General features: G+C 47.8%; 1 protein-coding gene across 2 annotated transcripts in view; it reads left to right on the forward strand.

The window, feature by feature from the left end:
• Nucleotides 1-18,449, forward strand: part of prkd3 (protein kinase D3) — a 38,899-nt gene extending 20,450 nt beyond the window's left edge. The window contains exons 4-19 of one of the 2 annotated variants that reach the window (XM_060052031.1): nucleotides 1,811-1,942; nucleotides 3,320-3,477; nucleotides 4,273-4,471; nucleotides 5,313-5,390; nucleotides 6,432-6,627; nucleotides 7,143-7,266; nucleotides 7,769-7,846; nucleotides 10,771-11,047; nucleotides 12,391-12,443; nucleotides 12,731-12,803; nucleotides 13,070-13,176; nucleotides 13,607-13,768; nucleotides 14,951-15,049; nucleotides 15,459-15,726; nucleotides 16,449-16,534; nucleotides 16,629-18,449. In XM_060052031.1, coding sequence (XP_059908014.1) covers nucleotides 1,811-1,942; nucleotides 3,320-3,477; nucleotides 4,273-4,471; nucleotides 5,313-5,390; nucleotides 6,432-6,627; nucleotides 7,143-7,266; nucleotides 7,769-7,846; nucleotides 10,771-11,047; nucleotides 12,391-12,443; nucleotides 12,731-12,803; nucleotides 13,070-13,176; nucleotides 13,607-13,768; nucleotides 14,951-15,049; nucleotides 15,459-15,726; nucleotides 16,449-16,534; nucleotides 16,629-16,802 — 2,264 coding nt within the window. In that variant the 3' untranslated portion in view covers nucleotides 16,803-18,449. The remainder of the gene's footprint in view (nucleotides 1-1,810; nucleotides 1,943-3,319; nucleotides 3,478-4,272; nucleotides 4,472-5,312; nucleotides 5,391-6,431; nucleotides 6,628-7,142; nucleotides 7,267-7,768; nucleotides 7,847-10,770; nucleotides 11,048-12,390; nucleotides 12,444-12,730; nucleotides 12,804-13,069; nucleotides 13,177-13,606; nucleotides 13,769-14,950; nucleotides 15,050-15,458; nucleotides 15,727-16,448; nucleotides 16,535-16,628) is intronic. The other variant, XM_060052032.1, reaches the window with a different exon arrangement.
• The last annotated feature ends 2,271 nt before the right edge of the window (nucleotides 18,450-20,720 follow it).

Below are 20,720 nucleotides of genomic sequence, written 5' to 3' on the forward strand. Positions count from 1 at the left end.
TTGGTCTTATGAGAGAAACCACGCAACGGGCAGCGCTTGATGCTAATAACACGGACAACGGGCCATCACATAAAACGGGGAGCCATGAGGGGCAGACTGCGGTTTCACAGCCGCGCATGTTTGTGTGTGTGTGTGTGTGTGTGTGTGTGTGTGTGTCGAGGCGATACTCATGAATACTGCCTTTTATGTGACTGTGCCAAACAGTTATGTGCGCCCTCGTGGCATGTGACTCACTGGAGCTCTGCCCTTTGAAGTCGGTGCTCAACTTCAGCCCTGAGAGCCCGCCGGCTATCGGCGCTCATCTGGTCCGGAGGAGAAACCTCCGGCGCACAAGGTCCTCAGATGATGGTTTCTTGTTCTTGGGGTGTGAGGGTGACAGTGATTATCTGATAGAGAGCCGCGCAGCGATCCAATCGTTTAGTGTTGCCTCGGAGTTCCGCCGTGTTATTGAAGGGGTTATGAAAAGCTGGGTTTGTAGTACTTGTGGTGAAAACAAGCAAATGACACTTTTTGCTTGAGGTAATTAGAATAAATGTTTTTCATTTTGGTGTCAAGTGATGGTAATTCAGCTGCTGGGAAAACTGGTGCTAATGTTGTTATGTAGCGGCTGTTTGTTGTTGCTTTTGTGTTCTTTTCCAGTTTGTAGCCCTACCTTTGAGCGACTTTCTTTGGTTTTGACAGTTAATTCGCCTAATCTCTCAGAGTATTTTACGCATTCTTTTCTGAGAGAGAATGACGTTGTACGGTTGTTATTGCAACCACTTTGGACCAATGTCAGAAGTCTGTGTGCTGTCCAAGCTAAAGTATTCTTTCACCTTATAGAGAAAGACAAAGCACATACACACATACACACATACACACACGCAGGCAGTCTCACTGACAGTTCAGAGTTAATAATTCCTGTGTCGGTCAGCAGTCGATCAGGGGCTGAATAAATGATTACCTGGTGGGCTGCTTCACATCCAAAAGGTCAGATGCGGCCCCGTTATGTGCCGATCGACTCCATTGAAGAAGAGCTCCATTCACACTTATGATGAAGCATCACCTCTCATTCATCGTCCTCACATCGGGAGTGACTCACTCCCCTGATGTTTCAGATTCTTTGTTGTACAGAGATGACCTCAGCAATCTCTGTTGGATGCACAACAAAAGAAAGATCTGTGCAAGAGGTGATAGATGGGGAGACATCTATTGTATGACTCATTTGGGGCGATGTGCTCCCACACAATCACGCATGCAAGAATACACACACACACACACACACACACAAAAATAATAGGTCAATGTGAGATCGTTTATCCATGACTTGTACCCTCGGGTTTATTTTTTGGAAGCTATGCTAGATTAATTTGTTAGGGTTAACAGGTGTCAGACTTGACTGTTGAGGATGTTAAGATGGCGGCCTCTGCTGGCCAAGCACTGCAATGGCACTACTGACACAGGCACACAGAACCACACCACACACAGCATACAGGCACAATGAGCTTTCTCACTATTATTCTGGGAATAGGGAAGTATGTGGGATAAGTTGTACGTTCAATATGTTTATTATTTCGGGTTGATTATTTTCCTTAAATTTTCTCCTTCCTATTCCTCGACTGGATTGTTTTTTCTTGCAACCATAATTTCCAAGAAACACTTCACATTCAGAGTTGTAAAACACACAAACACACACACACACACACACACACACATGAACAAGCACTTGAACAGCGACGGTGACTGGCGCGCGGCCAGTAGACGGCCCAACACTTTTCTTGCCGTGTGTTTGGGCTCCATCAAGCTGTGAGGTGTTGTGGTGTTTCCCCAGCCCTAGCCACGGTCGAGGACTTCCAGATCCGCCCCCACGCCCTCTATGTGCACTCCTACAAGGCCCCCACCTTCTGCGACTACTGCGGGGAGATGCTGTGGGGCCTGGTCCGCCAGGGCCTCAAATGTGAAGGTGAGAGGGAAGTCGATTAATTAACACACGCACAGACCTATACACACACGCATGCACGCACATACATAGACCTATACACACACGCATGCACGCACATACATAGACCTATACACACACGCACGCACGCACATACACAGACCTATACACACACGCACATACATAGACCTATACACACACATACATACACAAACGCACGCACGCACATAGACCTATACACACACGCACGCACGCACGCACCCACATAGACCTATACACACACGCACGTATGCGCACACACGCATGCGTGTAGACATACATACACACACACAGACAGACAGACACACGTAGACACACACACACACGTAGACAAATACACATTTACTCACACAGACACCACACACACACACACACACACACACACACACACACACACACACACACACACACACACACACACACACAAAAACAAACACTAACAAAGACACAAACGCAAACTGACACGCACGCACGCACGCACGCACGCACGCACATACAAGCAATGATACACGCATCCTGGAGAAACTAAAATGACAAATTTAAAGTAAATACAGAACAGATGAATATTACTCCTATTTTTTTGTTACCAAACTCCTCTTTAATGATGGGGATATTGATGGATTGGGCCCTCTTTGAACCACTGAAGCTCTGACCACAATTGATGAATGATGCAGCAAGCAGTTTGCCAAAACTTGCCTCCGGACGTTAATGACTTTAAACACTCTCTAACCAGCTCTAACCAGAGAGAGGCAACCACTTCCAATGCATGCAAACAATTGCAACACATGCTCACACACACACACACACACACACACACACACACACACACACACACACACACACACACACACACACACACACACACACACACACACACACACACACACACACACACACACACACACAGGCCACATCTCTCCTCCATCTTCAGAGAAGCACCGAGAAGATATAACGATAAAAAAATACTTTATCCAGGGCACAGCAGCCCCAGATTTGAGGACGAAATATGAAAGGCTGAATCATATGTCGACTCTCCTTTCTCATTTTCGTAATTATTGGATCATACTTTATGTGCTCTTTAATTTCCATGTCATTAGGCAGCATTTGAACTCCTCTTAGAGTATGAGTTGGACATAAGTGGTCCATAGATCAACCAGAGGAATGTTAGCAGGCAGGCAGGTTGACAGATCAAGATTTGTCAGGGGATACCATTGGGGCCCTCTTGTGGTCGCTGTGAACACATCAGAGTCAGCTGTTCACGGTGTGCCTACCGGTACCATTTCAACCCCACAAATGCCCTTCTGAGAAACGTTCAGCCTAAACGAATGTCATAATTTTCTGGTGTTTTTCTGCCGTTGGTAGGTTGCGGGCTGAATTACCATAAGCGCTGCGCCTTCAAGATCCCCAATAACTGCACCGGGGTCCGAAAGAGACGTCTGTCTAATGTCTCCCTGCCCGGGCCCTCGCTGTCGGCCCCCAGGCCCCCGCCTGCAGAGACCGCTGTGGTCGTCATCGAAGAGGTGACTACTGATTGGTAGAGAAAGAACCGTATTTATGTTGACCCATGTTTATGTTGGCCGTCATTATCATGATGCAGAATGACAATGCCTTCACCATGGAAACACTGTGGAGCCAATGTAGGTCCTCCGCTCTAGTTCAGTTTGAGACCTGGACTTGTGAAAGGGATTTGGACCGGAGGAACCAAGGCCACGGGTCCACATGCTGATCACAAGAACCCTTTCTAAGCTCCTCATTGTTTTTACTTTACCATTTGGCCCTTGTCCACCAGATACTTTCCAGGGCTGTGTTGTGAAATATCACAGATGCAGAAACCAAAATATGTAGTAATAAATTGGCTAGGGACATTTTTTATGGACCCCCGAAGGCCCTATGAAAACATGTTGTATTGAGAGATAAATGCCCTGCTGTTATCTGGACCTCCATTGCCTTCATATGACGCCAGATGTTGACCCAGTGCCAAACCAGGATTCATAAATAATGAATGCATTCTAACCCTTTGACCCCAATCACTGGTTTTCCCTTCCTATATAGTATATCCATTGGCATTCCTTGTATCTCCATCCTATACTAGTGCCCATAATTGTCTGTCCGAGGAGGTTTGCCGTGCACCTTGTAATAAACCCTCGTCCCCCATCCGTCCCCTCCACCTCACCCCCTTCTCCACCCCCACCCTTCTCCACCCCCACCCATCCCACCTCCACCCCCCTACCCCCCACCTCCCCTCCACCTCCCCACCCACCCCACTTCACCTCCACCCCCGGTCCACCTCACCTCCACCCCCACCCCACCTCCAGCAGCAGCAGCGGTCCCACCAGGAGGCGGGGAAGCGGATCCTGTCGTGGAGCGGCCGGCCCATCTGGATGGAGAAGATGGTGCTGGGCCGGGTGAAGGTTCCACACACCTTCGCCGTCCACACGTACACACGGCCCACCATCTGTCAGTACTGCAAGCGCCTGCTCAAGGGCCTCTTCCGCCAGGGCATGCAGTGTAAAGGTTGGTAGTCAAACGCCGGAAAACCCATGTGTCTCTTTTCGGCCAGTTGGGCTGCACATTATTTATGTGTTGAATGTAAAGTCGTTGCTACAAAAGATCTTTACCCGATGACAGGATTGCAGTATAAATGACGAAATGGGAGTCTGTATTGTATATAGTGGACATCCTGCAGGATAGTCTTCTAGTGGTTAGGGTTTGACTCCCAGCTGGAAGGTTGTGCTGCATTCTTGAGCGTGAAGCCGAACCCCATACCTGCTCCTTAATGAAATGTATCTGAAATATGCTTTAACTGTCAGTTGCATAGGACAGAAGTGTCTGCTCAATGACTAAGTAGTAAAAGCCCAATGACAGATGAAGCAACATTGTGGTTTCCTCACTTTGACAGGTTTCCTGGGTAAACAGAGAGCAGGTCAAAGTGGAGGAAGGCCTTCATTTGGCTCCTCAAGGCTTGATTGATGAAAGTGGGAGTTCTTACCCCACGTCCCCACAGAGCAATCCCTAATAGATTGTCTTTGTATCATTTCATGCAAAGGATAATTCATTTAGAGAAGTGACAGGATGAAACATGGGGTGCTGATTGGATAACATTGGAGCTCGGAATAATGCTAATGGTAAAGGCTAAAGATCACCTTTTCATAGAGCTAGGGATTTGTCCAATAAGTTTGTTTCAAGTACGGACACAGTGAAAAAGCGTGCATGTACTATTGTTAGTTCTGGTTTTATATGCAAGCCTTTGTAAAAGGTGCAGATGCCATGTTGAATAAGCAGTGTATATTTCCTGTTCGATTTGTTAGCAGCCTAATGATGTGTTGATCATGTGTCCTCCGTCTCCTCTTGTTAGATTGCAGGTTCAACTGTCATAAGCGCTGTGCTTCCAAGGTACCCAGAGACTGTTTGGGAGAGGTGGTCTTCAATGGCGGTAGGTCCAGGTTTCTTACATTACCTCACGGCTGGGCTAGAGGGAAACTTTTATCATTGTGATGATCATGGAGAATTTAAACAGTATCACAAAATATAACCATATTCTTATGGATTCAAACTAGTTCTGAACAGTCCCACATTGAAATATACAGAAATTGAAAGTATCGGCCAGAACTATTTTTGTTTTCCTCAATGTTGATAAGCTCATATTTTGATTTTAAGGTCATACCTTCTCATCGTAACTAATTCAGAATATTAGAGGGGTATCAGGATAAATCCAAACCATTCATAAACCATATTCCAGGATTATTCCCCAGCCCTACGTTTCCCTTTCGTTATCTCCCCCAGCAGTCCCACTCAAACTGTCTCCCTCCATCACTAAACACCCACTGTACCGTCCTCCATCACTAAACACCCACTGTACCGTCCTCCATCACTAAACACCCACTGTACCGTCCTCCCTCCATCACTAAACACCCCCTGTACCGTCCTCCCTCCATCACTAAACACCTCCTGTACCGTCCTCCATCACTAAACACCTCCTGTACCGTCCTCCATCACTAAACACCCCCTGTACCGTCCTCCATCACTAAACACCCCCTGTACCGTCCTCCATCACTAAACACCCCCTGTACCGTCCTCCATCACTAAACACCCACTGTACCGTCCTCCATCACTAAATACCCCCTGTACCGTCCTCCATCACTAAACACCCACTGTACCGTCCTCCATCACTAAACACCCCCTGTACCGTCCTCCATCACTAAACACCCACTGTACCGTCCTCCATCACTAAATACCCCCTGTACCGTCCTCCATCACTAAACACCCACTGTACCGTCCTCCCTCCATCACTAAACACCCACTATACCGTCCTCCCTCCATCACTAAACACCCACTGTACCGTCCTCCATCACTAAACACCCACTGTACCGTCCTCCCTCCATCACTAAACACCCACTGTACCGTCCTCCATCACTAAACACCCCCTGTACCGTCCTCCATCACTAAACACCCACTGTACCGTCCTCCATCACAGAGCCCGCCAGCCCGGGGCCGGACTCGGACAGCACGGCGGACACCATGGACACCATGGAGGTGGACAGCAGCGACACGGAGGGGCTGAGGGGGCTGGAGGACCCCGAGGAGCCCACCACCCCGGAGGACAAGATGTTCTTCATGGACTCCCCTTACCTGGACCGGGAGAAGGACGAGGAGCCCGTCAAGATCATCAGGTAGGGCCGCGGGCCGGGCGGGGGTCGTTTTGAGACGGGACTGGGGACTTTATCTGAGGACATCAATCAATAATATGAAATAAACCTCCCCAGAAATCTGTTATAGAGCCCTGGTACACATTGTTGTGTATGGTAATATGCCCACGTTTGCTTTTGTGTGTGTCTGTGAGTGTGTGTAAGAGTGTGCTTGTGGTTTGCTTCCATGCTTATGGTTTCCTATTGCTTACGTGTGTATATGTGTAATTGTTCGTGTACGTGTTTGCTATCATAATTGTGATTTTCCATTCCTTACACACGTGCGTTTGCGTGTGTCTGTGTGTGTCTGTGTGTAAGTGTGCTTGTGGTTTGCTTTCATGCTTATGGTTTCCTATTGCTTACGTGTGTATACGTGTAATTGTTCGTGTACGTGTGTGCTTGTGCGTTTGTTATCATACTTGTGATTTTCCATTCCTTACACCCGTGCGTTTGTGTGTGTGTGTGTGTGTATGTGTGTGTGTGTCCGTCTTTGCGCCCAGCCCCTCCACAAACACCAACATCCCCCTGATGCGGGTGGTCCAGTCCATCAAGCACACCAAGAGGCGGAGCTCCACGGTGGTGAAGGAGGGCTGGATGGTGCACTGCTCCAGCAGAGACAACCTGGTGAGACTGATAAGGCCCAAACAGCCATGCCCCTCCCTCCCTCCGCCAGAACAGGGCTGGGACACCACACCCTGGCTGCACCAGCCCCCTCCGAAAGCCCCTGCGCTGTAGACACAGGCATGATGTCCACACAGTTTCTCTCTCAAGTCTTTTATTGTATGTTGTCAACCTGGCACTTAAAAATACTACTTAGCATTGGAGCATCTTATCACAGCTATCTTGTTGTATACGGGGAATGGGTTAATGGGGTAAATGCTTAGAGCTTGTTTCTATTAATATCTTTACCGTACCGACAGTGATAGATTGTTTCTCTTTCTTCTGACAAATGTACTTATTGTATGTCGCTCTGGATAAATGTGTCCGCTAAATTCCCTTAATGTAAATGTAAACATTTAAATAGTTGGGTCAACAGACTTAGGGTGTCTGTTTAATTTCATAAAAGTCATAATCGGCTCTCCCTCCCTCCCTCCCTCCCCCCCCCCCCTCTCTTTCTCTCTCTCAGCGGAAAAGGCATTACTGGAGACTGGACAGCAAGAGCCTGAGTCTGTTCCAGAACGACACCGGAGCCAAGTTCTATAAGGTGAGACTAAAATGCGGGACATAGCGTGGCCGACTATGTTTAACCGGGGAGCTCTTGGCCTGGACTTGAAGTCCCGCAGACCAACATGCAGCATCATTTGTTGGAAACTCTTTTGTGGTGTGGGCCGATGAAGTGTGGTGCAGATGGTAAGAACAAGTCAAATGGTAGCATGACGTGGCCCCACTGACATCTCTCCACGGCTCTACGATCGTCTTTGAACCACCTCTAAATGCTTTTATGGTCATTTTGTAGTTCTACCTACAGAAGGTGTTAGTCATAGGGAGGGTATCGGTGCAAACACTAGCTGCCTACTGGGCGATGTGTGACTAGGGTGGTTGGGGGGAGGCTGTGCCGTGCTGCGACTGTAGACAGTACCGGGATCAGTTCGGCTCCTGTGGATCGGGCCCCCTGTGGTTTGTTTTGTTTTGGTTTATAGTCTAGGAAAGGCAGAAACGTGGTTACATGTGTTTTTCGTTGCCCGTGTGTTTTGTGACTGGCTGGGGCATTTCGGCGGTTTTCATGAAAAAGAATGAGGGTCGTGATTGATGTGTTAGCACGTGAACTTTGGTGCACACAGTGGACTGGAATAAGCAGGTCAAGTCTGCTGTGGTATGACACCAGAGTATGATCGCCGCTCTAGCCGTTTACGTGTATTTAAGTGTGTACACTAAGTTTAAATGGAAATCAATGTCACCATTGACCATCCCCAAGTGTAAGCTGAGCCCATGAGCTGCTCACATTACTACTTAGGTATAGAAGTGAAGTATAAACAGCGAAAGTCTTGGCTGGGCATTTATCATGATTCAGCGTTATTTAGTTAATTTGTCATTTTTCCTCGGCACATATAGCATGCCTGCAGTTGAGGACACAGCATTTCCTCCTGCACCGTTAGCAGAACTGTCCTCCATCGTACACGCTAGACCCTTTGGACGAATACGACGAGGCAACCGCTTTTTTAACTTCATGCGTGAACGAGCTAAAGCGACGCCTCTCAGCGTCGGGGACCCCTGCTGTGCTCTGTGTGAGGAGTCCCATAGGCCTGCGGTGCAGGAGGCAACATGTGTTAACAACTGCAGCTCTGTGTCTGTGAGCTGTGGGTGTCACTTTGGCGCCCAGCCCCAGAGTTTTAGAGCAGCCATTACCCACTGAGCGTGATAGCATAGCAATTACACTCTGAGTTGGAGCGCCATCGCCCTACAACCCTGTGTGTGTGTGTGTGTGTGTGTGTGTGTGTGTGTGTGTGTGTGTGTGTGTGTGTGTGTGTGTGTGTGTGTGTGTGTGTGTGTGTGTGTGTTTGTGTTTGACGCATTCCGTCAGTGGCGGCAAGAAACTCGGTTACATTGCAAAAGTGTCTGGGGCGTGGAAGCAGTCTTCGGCGTGTCTGCGTGTGTCTTTCGTGTACCTGCACGCACATACATTTTGCAACTTTCGACACTTTCTTCCTGCTTGCGGTCCCCTTGACTCTCTGAAGTGAGCGGCTTTGAGCTAATACTTAGCACGGAAGCCGGACTCACGTTAGCACACCCTCCTCTTCTTCAACTGGTAGAGACAACAACCCTAACCGGCGAGGAGTTACCCCCAGGCTGTGGCTTTACTGGCCTCTTAAATGTGCTGTACTATACTAAAAGTCTGCAAGACTTGTACCACTTCTATAGAAGCTCTAGCTGTGCTGTGCTGTGCGCTGCCTGCCTCGCCGTGATTTTATCCGCGGCGGATCATGTGCAGGATGCATGAGCTTTACAGAGAGTGTGGTTCTGCATGGCCCTAACTCGACATCCAGGAAACCTCTTTCCTGGAAGTCATATGGCGCTTTCGCCCTCCCTCTCTCTGAAGCGGCACTCTGCAGCCGCTCTCTCGCCACTCTCATCAGCGTGTGGCTCCTGTCGGCCACCCCTCGCCCCCGCCCCCTCCTTTTCCCCATTTTTGTCTTTTATGCCCCCAATCTGATTAGCGGTGGTGGTTGCGAGGCTTTTGGTTGGAGGGGGCATGGCAGCCATTTTGCCCATTTGGAAGCCATAAGGCTGGCCACCGTTTGAAGACGAGACCCCTGTAGTTGTGGCTTTACTCTAAAGTGCCTTTTATGGGGGTAGGGGGGCTTCTCTCCTCTGTCTCCGCCAGATTGGTTCCTGTTGCACTTGTGCTCAACTAAAACCACACGCGCGCACACACACAGACACACACGCATGCACACATGCTGGATGCAGTGGAACAGTAGTTGCCATGTCTTTCGTCTCGGTGGGCAGTGGCAGCGCCAGTGGCTCGTGCTCTGATGGGGCCCGTGGCAGGCCCTGCCTTGTAATCAAGGAGCACCAGAGTACTTTAGTCACCACAGAGACGGGTCACGTGACCCGGCCCCGCTAACCACAAGCACTTCATCTGATACTCCCTGGTTAGCCACACAGAGGGGACAGCCCGCGCTCCAGAATGATCACCCCCGATTGGCCGAAGCCCGCTGTGTTCCTGTTTCTTTTCTTTTTTTCTTCTTTTTTGATTCGACAGCGAGGTTTTAAGGTTTAAAGGAGACGTTTGAGGGAGGGATCTGGGCTGCTCTAGTCTCTCCTCCTCTGAGTGGGCTTCCAGTGAGACTACCAAAGCAACAGAGACATTTCCAGCCTTGGGATTGCCTGCTTTTCATTGAGACTTGGTTGCTTCTGACAAGCTGGAAACCTTTGTTGATTCAACAACAAGCGTGTGAGTGTTTCTGCCTTATTTTGCCCTAGTTCGAGTTTGTGGTTCCACTGCAATGTGTTGTCTTTCTTGTGAGTTGCAAAACTGTGCGATTCATGAGGTTTCTCCTGCACCGACTTGGAGAAATGTTGAAGGTTTCTCTTCTCAAGTATTGCGCTCTTCCAGTGCTTTTCCTCTGAATATTGGTGGATGGTTTGTGGATTGTAATGTCTCTCTCTCCGTCTCCACCCCGCCAGGAGATCCCCCTGTCTGAGATCTTGCAGGTGGAGCCGTGCAGGGACTACAGCCAGCTGGCCCAGGGCAGCAACGTGCACTGCTTTGAGATCATCACCTCCACCATGGTGTACTACGTCGGTGAGAACCACGGAGGCCACTACCACAGCCCCACGCTGGCCGCCGCGGGGGTGGGCCCCGAGGTGGCCCAGGGCTGGGAGAAGGCCATCCGGCAGGCCCTGATGCCCGTCACCCCCCAGTCAAGTGTCGCCAGCGCCGCCGGACACGGCAAGGACCACAGTGAGTTGGGCAGCATGTGTGTAGGGGTGCTCGTAACAGCGTTTTGTTCAAGGGATGCATGGGGAGGGAATGAAGTACTAGATATAAGTCCATATATATAATGGATAATGGATATTAGTCCATTATTTATGGACTGTCGTCATCATCACCATCATCAGGCATCATTGCTTCACTGCAACAACATATCAGGAAGAAAACCTTTGCATGTGCAAGCTATGAAGTGCATTCTGTTTCTGATCTGAGAACAGATTGTCTTAAATCTGCAAAACTTGCGAAGTCTCTGAGGGAGATCCATCGATTATGTGTCGTTATGTTCTGTAACCACTGTTTGCAGGATATCTAGTGGATGGGAACAGTAGTCAGTATCAGGGGAGGCTGGAAGGAGTACTAACCTAAGCCTCAAAGGATTTCAAAGTAGAAAAGATGGATACTAAAAGCCATTGTCCAAGTGATTCATAGACAATTTGTCACTTTGACAATATCATTCGTATGACAAGTATAAATGTCAAACCTTTATTCCCAAACATATGAATTGTGGGTACCATCAAAACTATTTGATTTGGCAAAAAAAAACATTGAGCTGGGATGGAAAGTTGAAGAGAACTGTGGTCTGAATAGGGTCATAATTATTGTTTCACTATAGTTTTGATGATGCCAGTGTGCTAATGATGCTAATAGAATCAATAATTTTTGGATGTGTAGTCTGAGTACACCGAGTGCACATCTGGATTGTTCCCTGGGCCTGTATGTATTTAATGGATGCTCATCAATCTATTGTCAGAGCGGAGCGCCACATGCACTACCACAACGTGCACGTGAGCCACCAGGTTCTGGGAGTGCATGTGAGAGATGAGCATCAGGGGTCAGAGAAGCTTGTGATGAGCCCTGAGAGCAACATTTAAATATGGATGACTCAACTTCCTTTCAACTATCTGTGTCATTTTTGGAAGATTTTTTTTTGTATGATAAACATAATCATCAGAATCTTCGTTCTCTAGGTATATCGTCTGTATTCCTGTTGCAATAGGTCGATGAAAACCCTCTCCAAATTGAACTCGTAAACGGGCTCTCTGGGACTGTGTAACTGAGTATAAGACACTACGGTCAAAGCACATACTTTCCCCGTTCAGTCATGAAATCGCTTTTCGGGCACAAGACATTGTGTAATGAAACGCATCATTGTGATTTAATGGATTTGTGTTTTATAACAAGCAGCTATGATAAGCCAAAGCTTGTAAAAAAGGCTTTTTAAGTATGTGAACGACCGACCTCGTTAACAGGATTCATGGTTCTGAATGGTGAGGTAATGTTAACGGGTGTTGTGTTCTCTTCTTCTTCTGCAGATGAGCTGTCCATCAGCATTTCGGTGTCCAACTGCCAAGTTCAGGAGAATGTGGTGAGTTAACAATTTATTCTTGTTGAAAAAAAAGGATAAGCTGAGTACAAAATGTGGAAGTTCAGCTCTATTTTCTGAGGGGGATTCCTGTGGTTTGTATGTCGTCATGAAACAAAACAATCAAAGATATTTTGCAATATTGGAAAAAAAAAAAAAAAAAAATTTTTAGAAAAAATCATCACAAAACCAGCCATTGTTAACTCGCAAACTACCAGCCAGTTTCAACTCGTAAATAGATCACCATGTTGTTCCTGAATGTGAACCTTGAGTAAATGTCTCTTGTGCAGGACATCGCTTCAGTGTACCAGATCTTCTCTGATGAGGTGCTGGGCTCCGGCCAGTTTGGCATTGTCTATGGAGGTACGCAGGCCGCTAAGCTGAATTGCAAACTTATTTAAATGTTTTTGAGGACTAGGTGCAGTGTCAAAATCGTTCTGCAAAAGTTTCGTTTCATACTACTCAGCACAGAAATATGCACAGAGACACACGCACGCACGCACACACGCACACACACACACACACACACACACACATAGACACACACAAAAACACACACAAACGTTTTGAATGTATGTCCAATGTGCATGCCGTAATGTAGCTTCCATCTGTGACCAAAACCCTTGAAGGTAAACACAGGAAGAGCGGCAGAGACGTGGCCATCAAGGTGATCGACAAGATGAGGTTTCCTACCAAGCAGGAGAGCCAGCTGAGGAACGAGGTGGCCATCCTGCAGGTAGGAAGCGCACTTCAACCTCAACAACCACTCAAGCTGTCCACTAGTGACAACGGTCAAGGTCAAGGGTGGAGACATTTTGCTTGTATCTTATCTATTCTATCTCCTGCCCACAAGGAGTTGCTTGTGACTGTGTGCTTATGGTGCACCAAAGTACAAAACTTGAGAGCAGGAAGGATACCTTTAGATGTTTCTTTGGGGGCAGTTGGAAAAGCTGCTTGTTCTTGTCTTTTCCTTCCAAGTACTGAATGTTAAACTGTAAAAGCTCTGCTTAGTTACCTAGATACTAAAACCAAATGTAATAGTAAAAAGTGCTGTCTGCTTGTACTTAACTGTGATCTCTCACTCTCACTCTCTCTCTCTCTCTCTCTCTCTCTCTCTCTCACTCTCACTCTCACTCTCACTCTCACTGTCTCTGTCCGTTCTCCAGAACCTGCATCACCCGGGCATCGTGAACCTGGAGTGCATGTTTGAGACCCCGGAGCGTGTGTTCGTCGTCATGGAGAAGCTGCATGGGGACATGCTGGAGATGATCCTGTCCAGCGAGAAAAGCAAGCTGCCCGAACGCACCACCAAGTTCCTGGTCACGCAGGTCTGCACCGTCTAACCCCTCTGCTCCACACGCCGTCTGTTAGGAACACAGGTTTAGACTCCCTTCTGGGTTCTTTCCTTTGTCCTGCACTCCAAATAATTCTCTCTCTCTCTCTCTCTCTCTCTCTCTCTCTCTCTCTCTGTCTCTCTCTCTGTCTCTCTTTCTCAATCAATCATTCACTTACACACTCACTCTCTCTCTCTCACTTGTCCTTTCTTTAACACACTCTCACATATCCCAGCAAAACCATGTGTGTGTTTCAACGATGTGTGTGTGCTTTTGTATGTCTTTGTTTTTCGGTTTTGTGTGTGTTTGTTTCTTGTGTGGGTAAGTGTGTGTATCTCTGTGTGGTTCTGTCTGTGTCTATGTGCATGTGTAAGTGTGTTGTAGTGTGTTTCGTGTCCCGAGGCTCTATTTCGGCCATGGGCCCGGAGCATTTATTCTTGTGGTTAGCCATTGAGGTCTGGGTTTCAGGGGGGGGACGGGGGTCTTGGTGGGGGAGGAGGTGGTGGTGGTGGTGGGTGATGCGGCCATTGTTTACTGGAACGTTGTGGTCTGGACGGCCTCCTCCCAGCGCGTGGATTACAGCCTGCAGAACGCCGGCGGCTTTGTGGCCTGATGAGACGCAGGGGGGTGAGGGGGGGGGGAGTGCGGGCAGCGGGCCCCTGGGGCTCCTCCGAGGGTCCCCAGCCCTCAGAGCCCTCAGACAGAGCAGCCCTATTAGCTGCTGCTGGCCTGGCTCTCATGTGGCCGACAGGAGGTCGGTCAGAGCCAGGGTCAGTAGAGCTGAGGCGGGCACTCTGGTGTGGGGGCACGCACGCTAGTGGTCAGCGACCAGGTGTATGCAGAGGAGATGGGGTTTCCTTGCAGGGCAGCACAGTAGAGAACAGTCTGATACTGGTATTAGTTGAAACTATTTAGGCATATTTGGCGATTTCTGCAACACCAACACCAATGTGCTTTGTCAGCCTTTTCTCCACACTTCCACTTTTTTCGGATGTCTGGCAATTATTTTGGTGATTTTTATTTCACAGTTCCTGATTACATAGATAGCAAGAGGATTTTTTACTGTGGTTTGGACAGCGGGGTTTCTATGTTATTTTTTATTGTGCAGTAAGAGGAGGCCAGGATGTTTAAAAAAACATGATCATACTGACATTTATTGCGATGCTTCTTTCGTAGATACTGGTGGCCTTGAGACATCTGCACTTCAAGAACATTGTTCACTGTGACCTGAAGCCGGAGAACGTACTACTGGCCTCAGCAGAACCCTTCCCTCAGGTGAGAAGCTCTTTGGTAAATTGGTCAAATGCACCGCATTTATGTAACGCTTTTCCAACCAGTGGCCACTCAAAGCGCTTTACAATAATGCCTCACATTCACCCATTCATGCACTCATTCACACACCGACAACGGTGGGCCCGTCGGGAGCAGAAAGGGTAAGGTGTTTTGCTCAGGCACACCTTGACAGTCAGCTAGGAGGATCCGAGGATCGAACTAGCAACCTCCCGATTACCACCCAAATACGCTCTCTAAATATCTCCTGAGCCACATGCCGCCCTATGGTGTGTGCATGTCTGTGTCTGTCTGTGTGTGTGTAGCTTGTACAGCTCACGTGTTTCCACAATCCTTCCTTTGAAAGTCTCAATCAAACACACCCCACACGCCCTCCCTCCCTCCCTCCCCACAGGTGAAGCTGTGTGACTTTGGCTTCGCCCGCATCATCGGCGAGAAGTCGTTCCGCCGCTCGGTGGTGGGCACGCCGGCCTACCTGGCGCCGGAGGTGCTGCGCTCCAAGGGCTACAACCGCTCGCTGGACATGTGGTCGGTGGGCGTCATCGTGTACGTCAGCCTGAGCGGCACCTTCCCCTTCAACGAGGACGAGGACATCAACGACCAGATCCAGAACGCCGCCTTCATGTACCCACCCACGCCCTGGAAGGACATCTCGGCCGAGGGTAAGGGGGGGAGGGGGGAGTGGGACTGGATGATTGCTGGTTTAAGCAGACTCACCTGGCCCCGTGTCCAACTGATCGGACTCTTGGGCTGGGTGGGCATTGAGAAATCGATATGCAACCACCACACTCCCTCAGAGAGAGGTCTCCTGCACGGGAATGTGGAGCTCATGTAGCATTGTCTTCAACCGTACAATAAAACCATCCTTGGTCTGGGGGAGCCCTGTTAAAGTCAACCAGGTGGAGTGGGGCAGCCCCACCCCCTCTCCGCTACACAGGGAGGGCCGTCGGCCAGCGGTACCAGACTCGGTGTGGAGTTGGAGCTCAGGCAGACGGTGTGATTGTCGGGCTTTGGAGAGTCTCCACCCCCGTGTCTGGGCTGAACCCCGTGGTTTAACCTACCATGATCCCCCCCACGGCTCCTTGACCTTATTCCTTTCTTTTTTTCTCTCACTTTCTATTTCGTCTGCGTGGTTCTACGTTTTGTCTGACATGTTCTTCGTCCCCTTTGTCAGGGAGATTCTAAGGATTCTTTACCGTTTATGATGGGCTTTTAGTCAAATCAGGAACCCCATATCTGGGACTGGATATATTGACATGTGTAAACGGCACCATTGGTCCCGGGGATAGGCGACCATGCGATGCTGCTATTGGATAAACTTAACGACGTTCGTCATAATTAAATATGATCCTGTTTTTTCCCTTTCAATCCGTTCACCCTACAGCCACGGATCTGATCAACAACCTCCTGCAGGTGAAGATGAGGAAACGGTACAGCGTGGACAAGTCACTCAGCCATCCCTGGTTACAGGTAAACCACCCCACACCCCAGTCCCCAGCTCACCGTCTGCGCACCCTGGCCACATCAAGCCCCTTAACCCCTGCTCCCCCCCCCCCCCTTCCAGGACTACCAGACGTGGCTGGACCTCAGGGAGTTCGAGACGCGGCGCGGCGAGCGCTACATCACCCACGAGAGCGACGACGCGCGCTGGGAGGAGTACTCGGACGAGCACTGCCTCGTCTACCCCAAACACTTCATCATGGCGCCCAACCTGGACGACATGGACGAGGACCCCTAGTGGTGGGGGGGGCGGGAGGGGGAGGAACGCGCTTTAGAAGAGAGAAAACCCATGTGGGCTGTGCTCCACGGCGGACGGCAGGAGGAACTAGAGTGCAGCATGGGAGGACTGCTTTGGCTGGCAGCCTTTCGGGAAAGTGGCCGAACAGGACCTCTACCAAAATAAGACCTCCTTCCTCCTCTGGGGGAGGAGCACGTGAAACCGGAGAGGGTCAAAGGTCAGGCCACAGTGGCCTGTGGAATGTGGTGAACGGCGTAGGACAGCAAACGTGTCCCGTGGAGGGAGAGGGCCGGCGTGAGCGCGTGGCTCCTGGCTGCGTGAGTTTGGCCACAGCCGCAGCAATGCGTCCAGACAACTGTTGGGAGATTGTTCTTTTCTGTTGTTGCTATGTTGTTTTCTTATTTTTTTTCGATTTGTCTCTGTTTGCACCGTACAAAATGACTTTCCTTGGATTTGCCAAGTTCAAAGAACAATAATACAAGCGGAGAAACGCGGTCAAATAGAATATACAACTGAGGCGAGGAGGACGCGACGAGGACCGGAAGAGAAAGTGAGAAAGAGCTTCCCCCGGGAATAAAGGGCACTTGACACGAGGGATCAGCGGTGTGTGGTAGACAATCATTCCACGGACCACAATGTACTACAGTTGTTGTTGTCGATTGTTTGTTCAACTGCCCTTGGGTTGCGTGCAACTGGAACTAACTTGTGTCTTCATTGTTCATGTAGTTACTAATTGTGGTAGGATTTTCTTTCTTCTCCTTTTTTTGCACTATGCTATCAAACGCAACATTTTGGCTGAGTTAGAGATCATTTGCTGCTATATCACATGAAGCAGAGACTGAATACATTCCTTACAAGGTGACCAGCTGAGCGTTAGTGTTCAGCAGAAGGCCGAGAAACCTTAGCCACAGCAAGCACAAAGTCACTCGGTCAGTCCATCCATGCGCCTAAATAGCAGAAGTAGGTGTTGGCTAGCCTGGATACACAAGACTTGCTAGGCCCAGGAATGGGAAAAAACAAAATCTTCTCCCTTTACCATAGAATTTCCTTGTGAGATGGTATTGAGTCACTACATTTCAAGGCAGGGGTGGTTGTGCAGCCGTCACTGCACAAGGTAGCATGAACGGATTCTGTGTTTACATCATGTTGGTATGACGTGATGTTATGAGACAAGGCTACGGACAGAAACTCTTGTGGGGTTTTTTCTATTCACTTTTATAACTGAGCATCATCATTGAATTCTACCCTCTTAATGTGCAACGATCGCAGTATTTTTATTCCATGTGACCCACAAAATAACCTTTACAATTCTGGAATATACGTGTTATTTTTGGTGTTTTGTATGGATCTAAAGTTTTGTTGTTGGGTGACTTCAGGAGGCCGAAGTAGGCCTCGGTTTTTGAGAGAACAAAACATTTTTGGAAGTGATCGCATGGCTGCAATGCATTTTGAAGTGTGCTATTTCCTTATGCCCCTTTGGCTAGACATGAAATATAGTCATACACAGGTATAGTTGTGACTTTGAGAGTTTCACTTGGCAATCATTGACTCTAAAGGTTTGTTTCCCGTCTATGTTGCCGCTGGATTGGCAGGTGTGAGTGTTTTGTACATTTCAGTAATGCAATAAAGACATTTCTCAAATGAGAAGGACTTATGTCTTGTATCTTATCATGCAATGTAAGAACCTATATCTTACTTTATACCTAACGTTAACCATATCTATCCTAATACCTCACTTTACACATTTGAATAGCCTACCTAAACATTACCATCTCTAACCTAATTCATTGTATATGTGACCCCCAACAGACCCGGCCCCCCGGAGGATTGCTGGCTTAAACTGCCTGACCTGTACTTCAATTTATACCAAACTTAACCACACAGAACTCGACAACACTAAAAACAACCATTTTGACAAAACTTTGGTTTTAGTTTTGAAATAAAGCTATTCGATGTCAGCCACAACACATTCTAGGGTGGTATTTTTGGTCCAATCTTTTAATTTAATCAGTCTCTAGTCTTTAATTTAGTCTTTTTATTACAGTATACAGAAATAAGTTAGTTACTTAACAACAACAGCTAAGAACCCTCTTTTAAAGTTTCTACTTTATCCTTAAGGATTTAAAATGCTTCAGAGATGATACTTAAAACATTAACATTAACACGTCATAAATCCTTTTTTTAGGTGATGTTTATGGTTGTTATGTTGGGCTTTTGCTTGAGCTCTAGGGATATTGTTTGCAAACTATTTCTATGCAGTGTGCTCTGAAACTTATTGGAACTAATTTTATTGCCTTATGGTGCTATGGGTGAAGGTGATATGTGATGGGTGTGAGTGGTGACATTTTTAGCATCTAGGGTTTGAAATTAGACATTGCGTTGCGAGTCAAGACACACTTTGACATGCACTTATACATGCAGACGGATATAGAAAATGCCAAGGGCACTAAACAGTTTTGTGTCTCCAATGCCATGTCTCACTGTTTGTTCTGCCAGGGATAATATTCTCTTGATCCTTTCACTTCATATAAAATACAGTGATGACGTGTGACAACAAATCACCATTTGAATCCCAATGAAATTCCACTCTGAGGTGTACTATGTATTATTCATGCTTTTTACGTGCAATGCTTGGAATCTGGTTCCGAATATATCGATTGCATCTTGATTCTTTTTTTGATTCGTTTAAATGTGTGCTTGAATTGTTGCGTGCGTCCACATGCATGTGTGTCTGTGTGTGTGGTTTTGCACGCGTTTGTTGTGCTTCCATATATGCATGCGTGCGTGTGTGTGTGTGTGTGTGTGTGTGTGTGTGTGTGTGTGTGTGTGTGTGTGTGTGTATATATATATGTGGGTCTGAATGAGCAAGTGGAGCGGCCCTGCCTGTCAGGCCCCATCCTGGGCAGCTGTGTTTGATTGTTGCACCACTCTGAGGAGGCTCCTCCACAGCGCCCCCGACCACAAGGCCGTAATGACATAGTTAAAGAGGGTGGGGGGGGGGTGGAAAACTTTGAAATGAATCATGATAAATGCTCTCGTAGGACCCCTTTCAGTTGTAATCGTTGGTTTTGCTCCTACACTGTAGTATATCAATAGTCCTATTGTGTGTGCTGCTCACCGAAAGCTATTGGGAATATACAGATGTCTTTTATTCCTGATCTGGTTTCGAGTGTTTTTCTCCCCTGTGGCCCTCCACAATGGCCCTTGGGTACATTGAGATACAGGCTGACCGCTGGTTGGATCACGGCTAGACTGCGGCGGAGTCCTAATAGCTTGCCTGCTGATGAGGGGGGACTTCTGTTTTCTCCAGTTCTTATGTGTTTCTGAAGAGGAATGGGGACATTTAGGATCTGTCTGTTTGAATGAGTTCAAGATGTAGTCTTTTCTTAAGGGAGCCAATGGATCCTTTTAAGTCTGGCAGAGGGGCCCCCCTTATTATTAAGTAGTTGTTAGTGCAATAACATGAAAGTCTATTCGCACAGACTAGTACATTTGAATCTTCATCGAAAGTTTTTCCAATATTGACCAGCAGGTGGCAATAATACACTGTAAAATCACTTCAACAGTTATGAATTGTAACAGTTCACTTCATTGTATGTAGATGTATTTAATCAGATTTCGATCGGATTAAATTGCGACAAGAATTGGAACTTGGAAGTTCTAGCTGGTAACAACAAGTACCTTCAAGTTTGGGAATAGATAAGCGCATGCATATAACACTTGATGAGCCCGAGTTGGTAAGTGAAATAATTCGGGCTTTATGCTGACAGATGAGGACAGGAGGCGGACCGCCTTCCATCTACACAGGTCAGCGAAACCACTACAGTACATATGTATCTCTTTCTTTTTTTTATTATTATACATAATAAGTGCCTTTATTTATATCGCTGGTATATCTTGGGAATTATTTATAATTCA

The sequence above is a fragment of the Gadus macrocephalus genome, chromosome 5, assembly GCF_031168955.1.
Source record: "Gadus macrocephalus chromosome 5, ASM3116895v1".
In the NCBI taxonomy this organism is placed as follows: domain Eukaryota; kingdom Metazoa; phylum Chordata; class Actinopteri; order Gadiformes; family Gadidae; genus Gadus; species Gadus macrocephalus.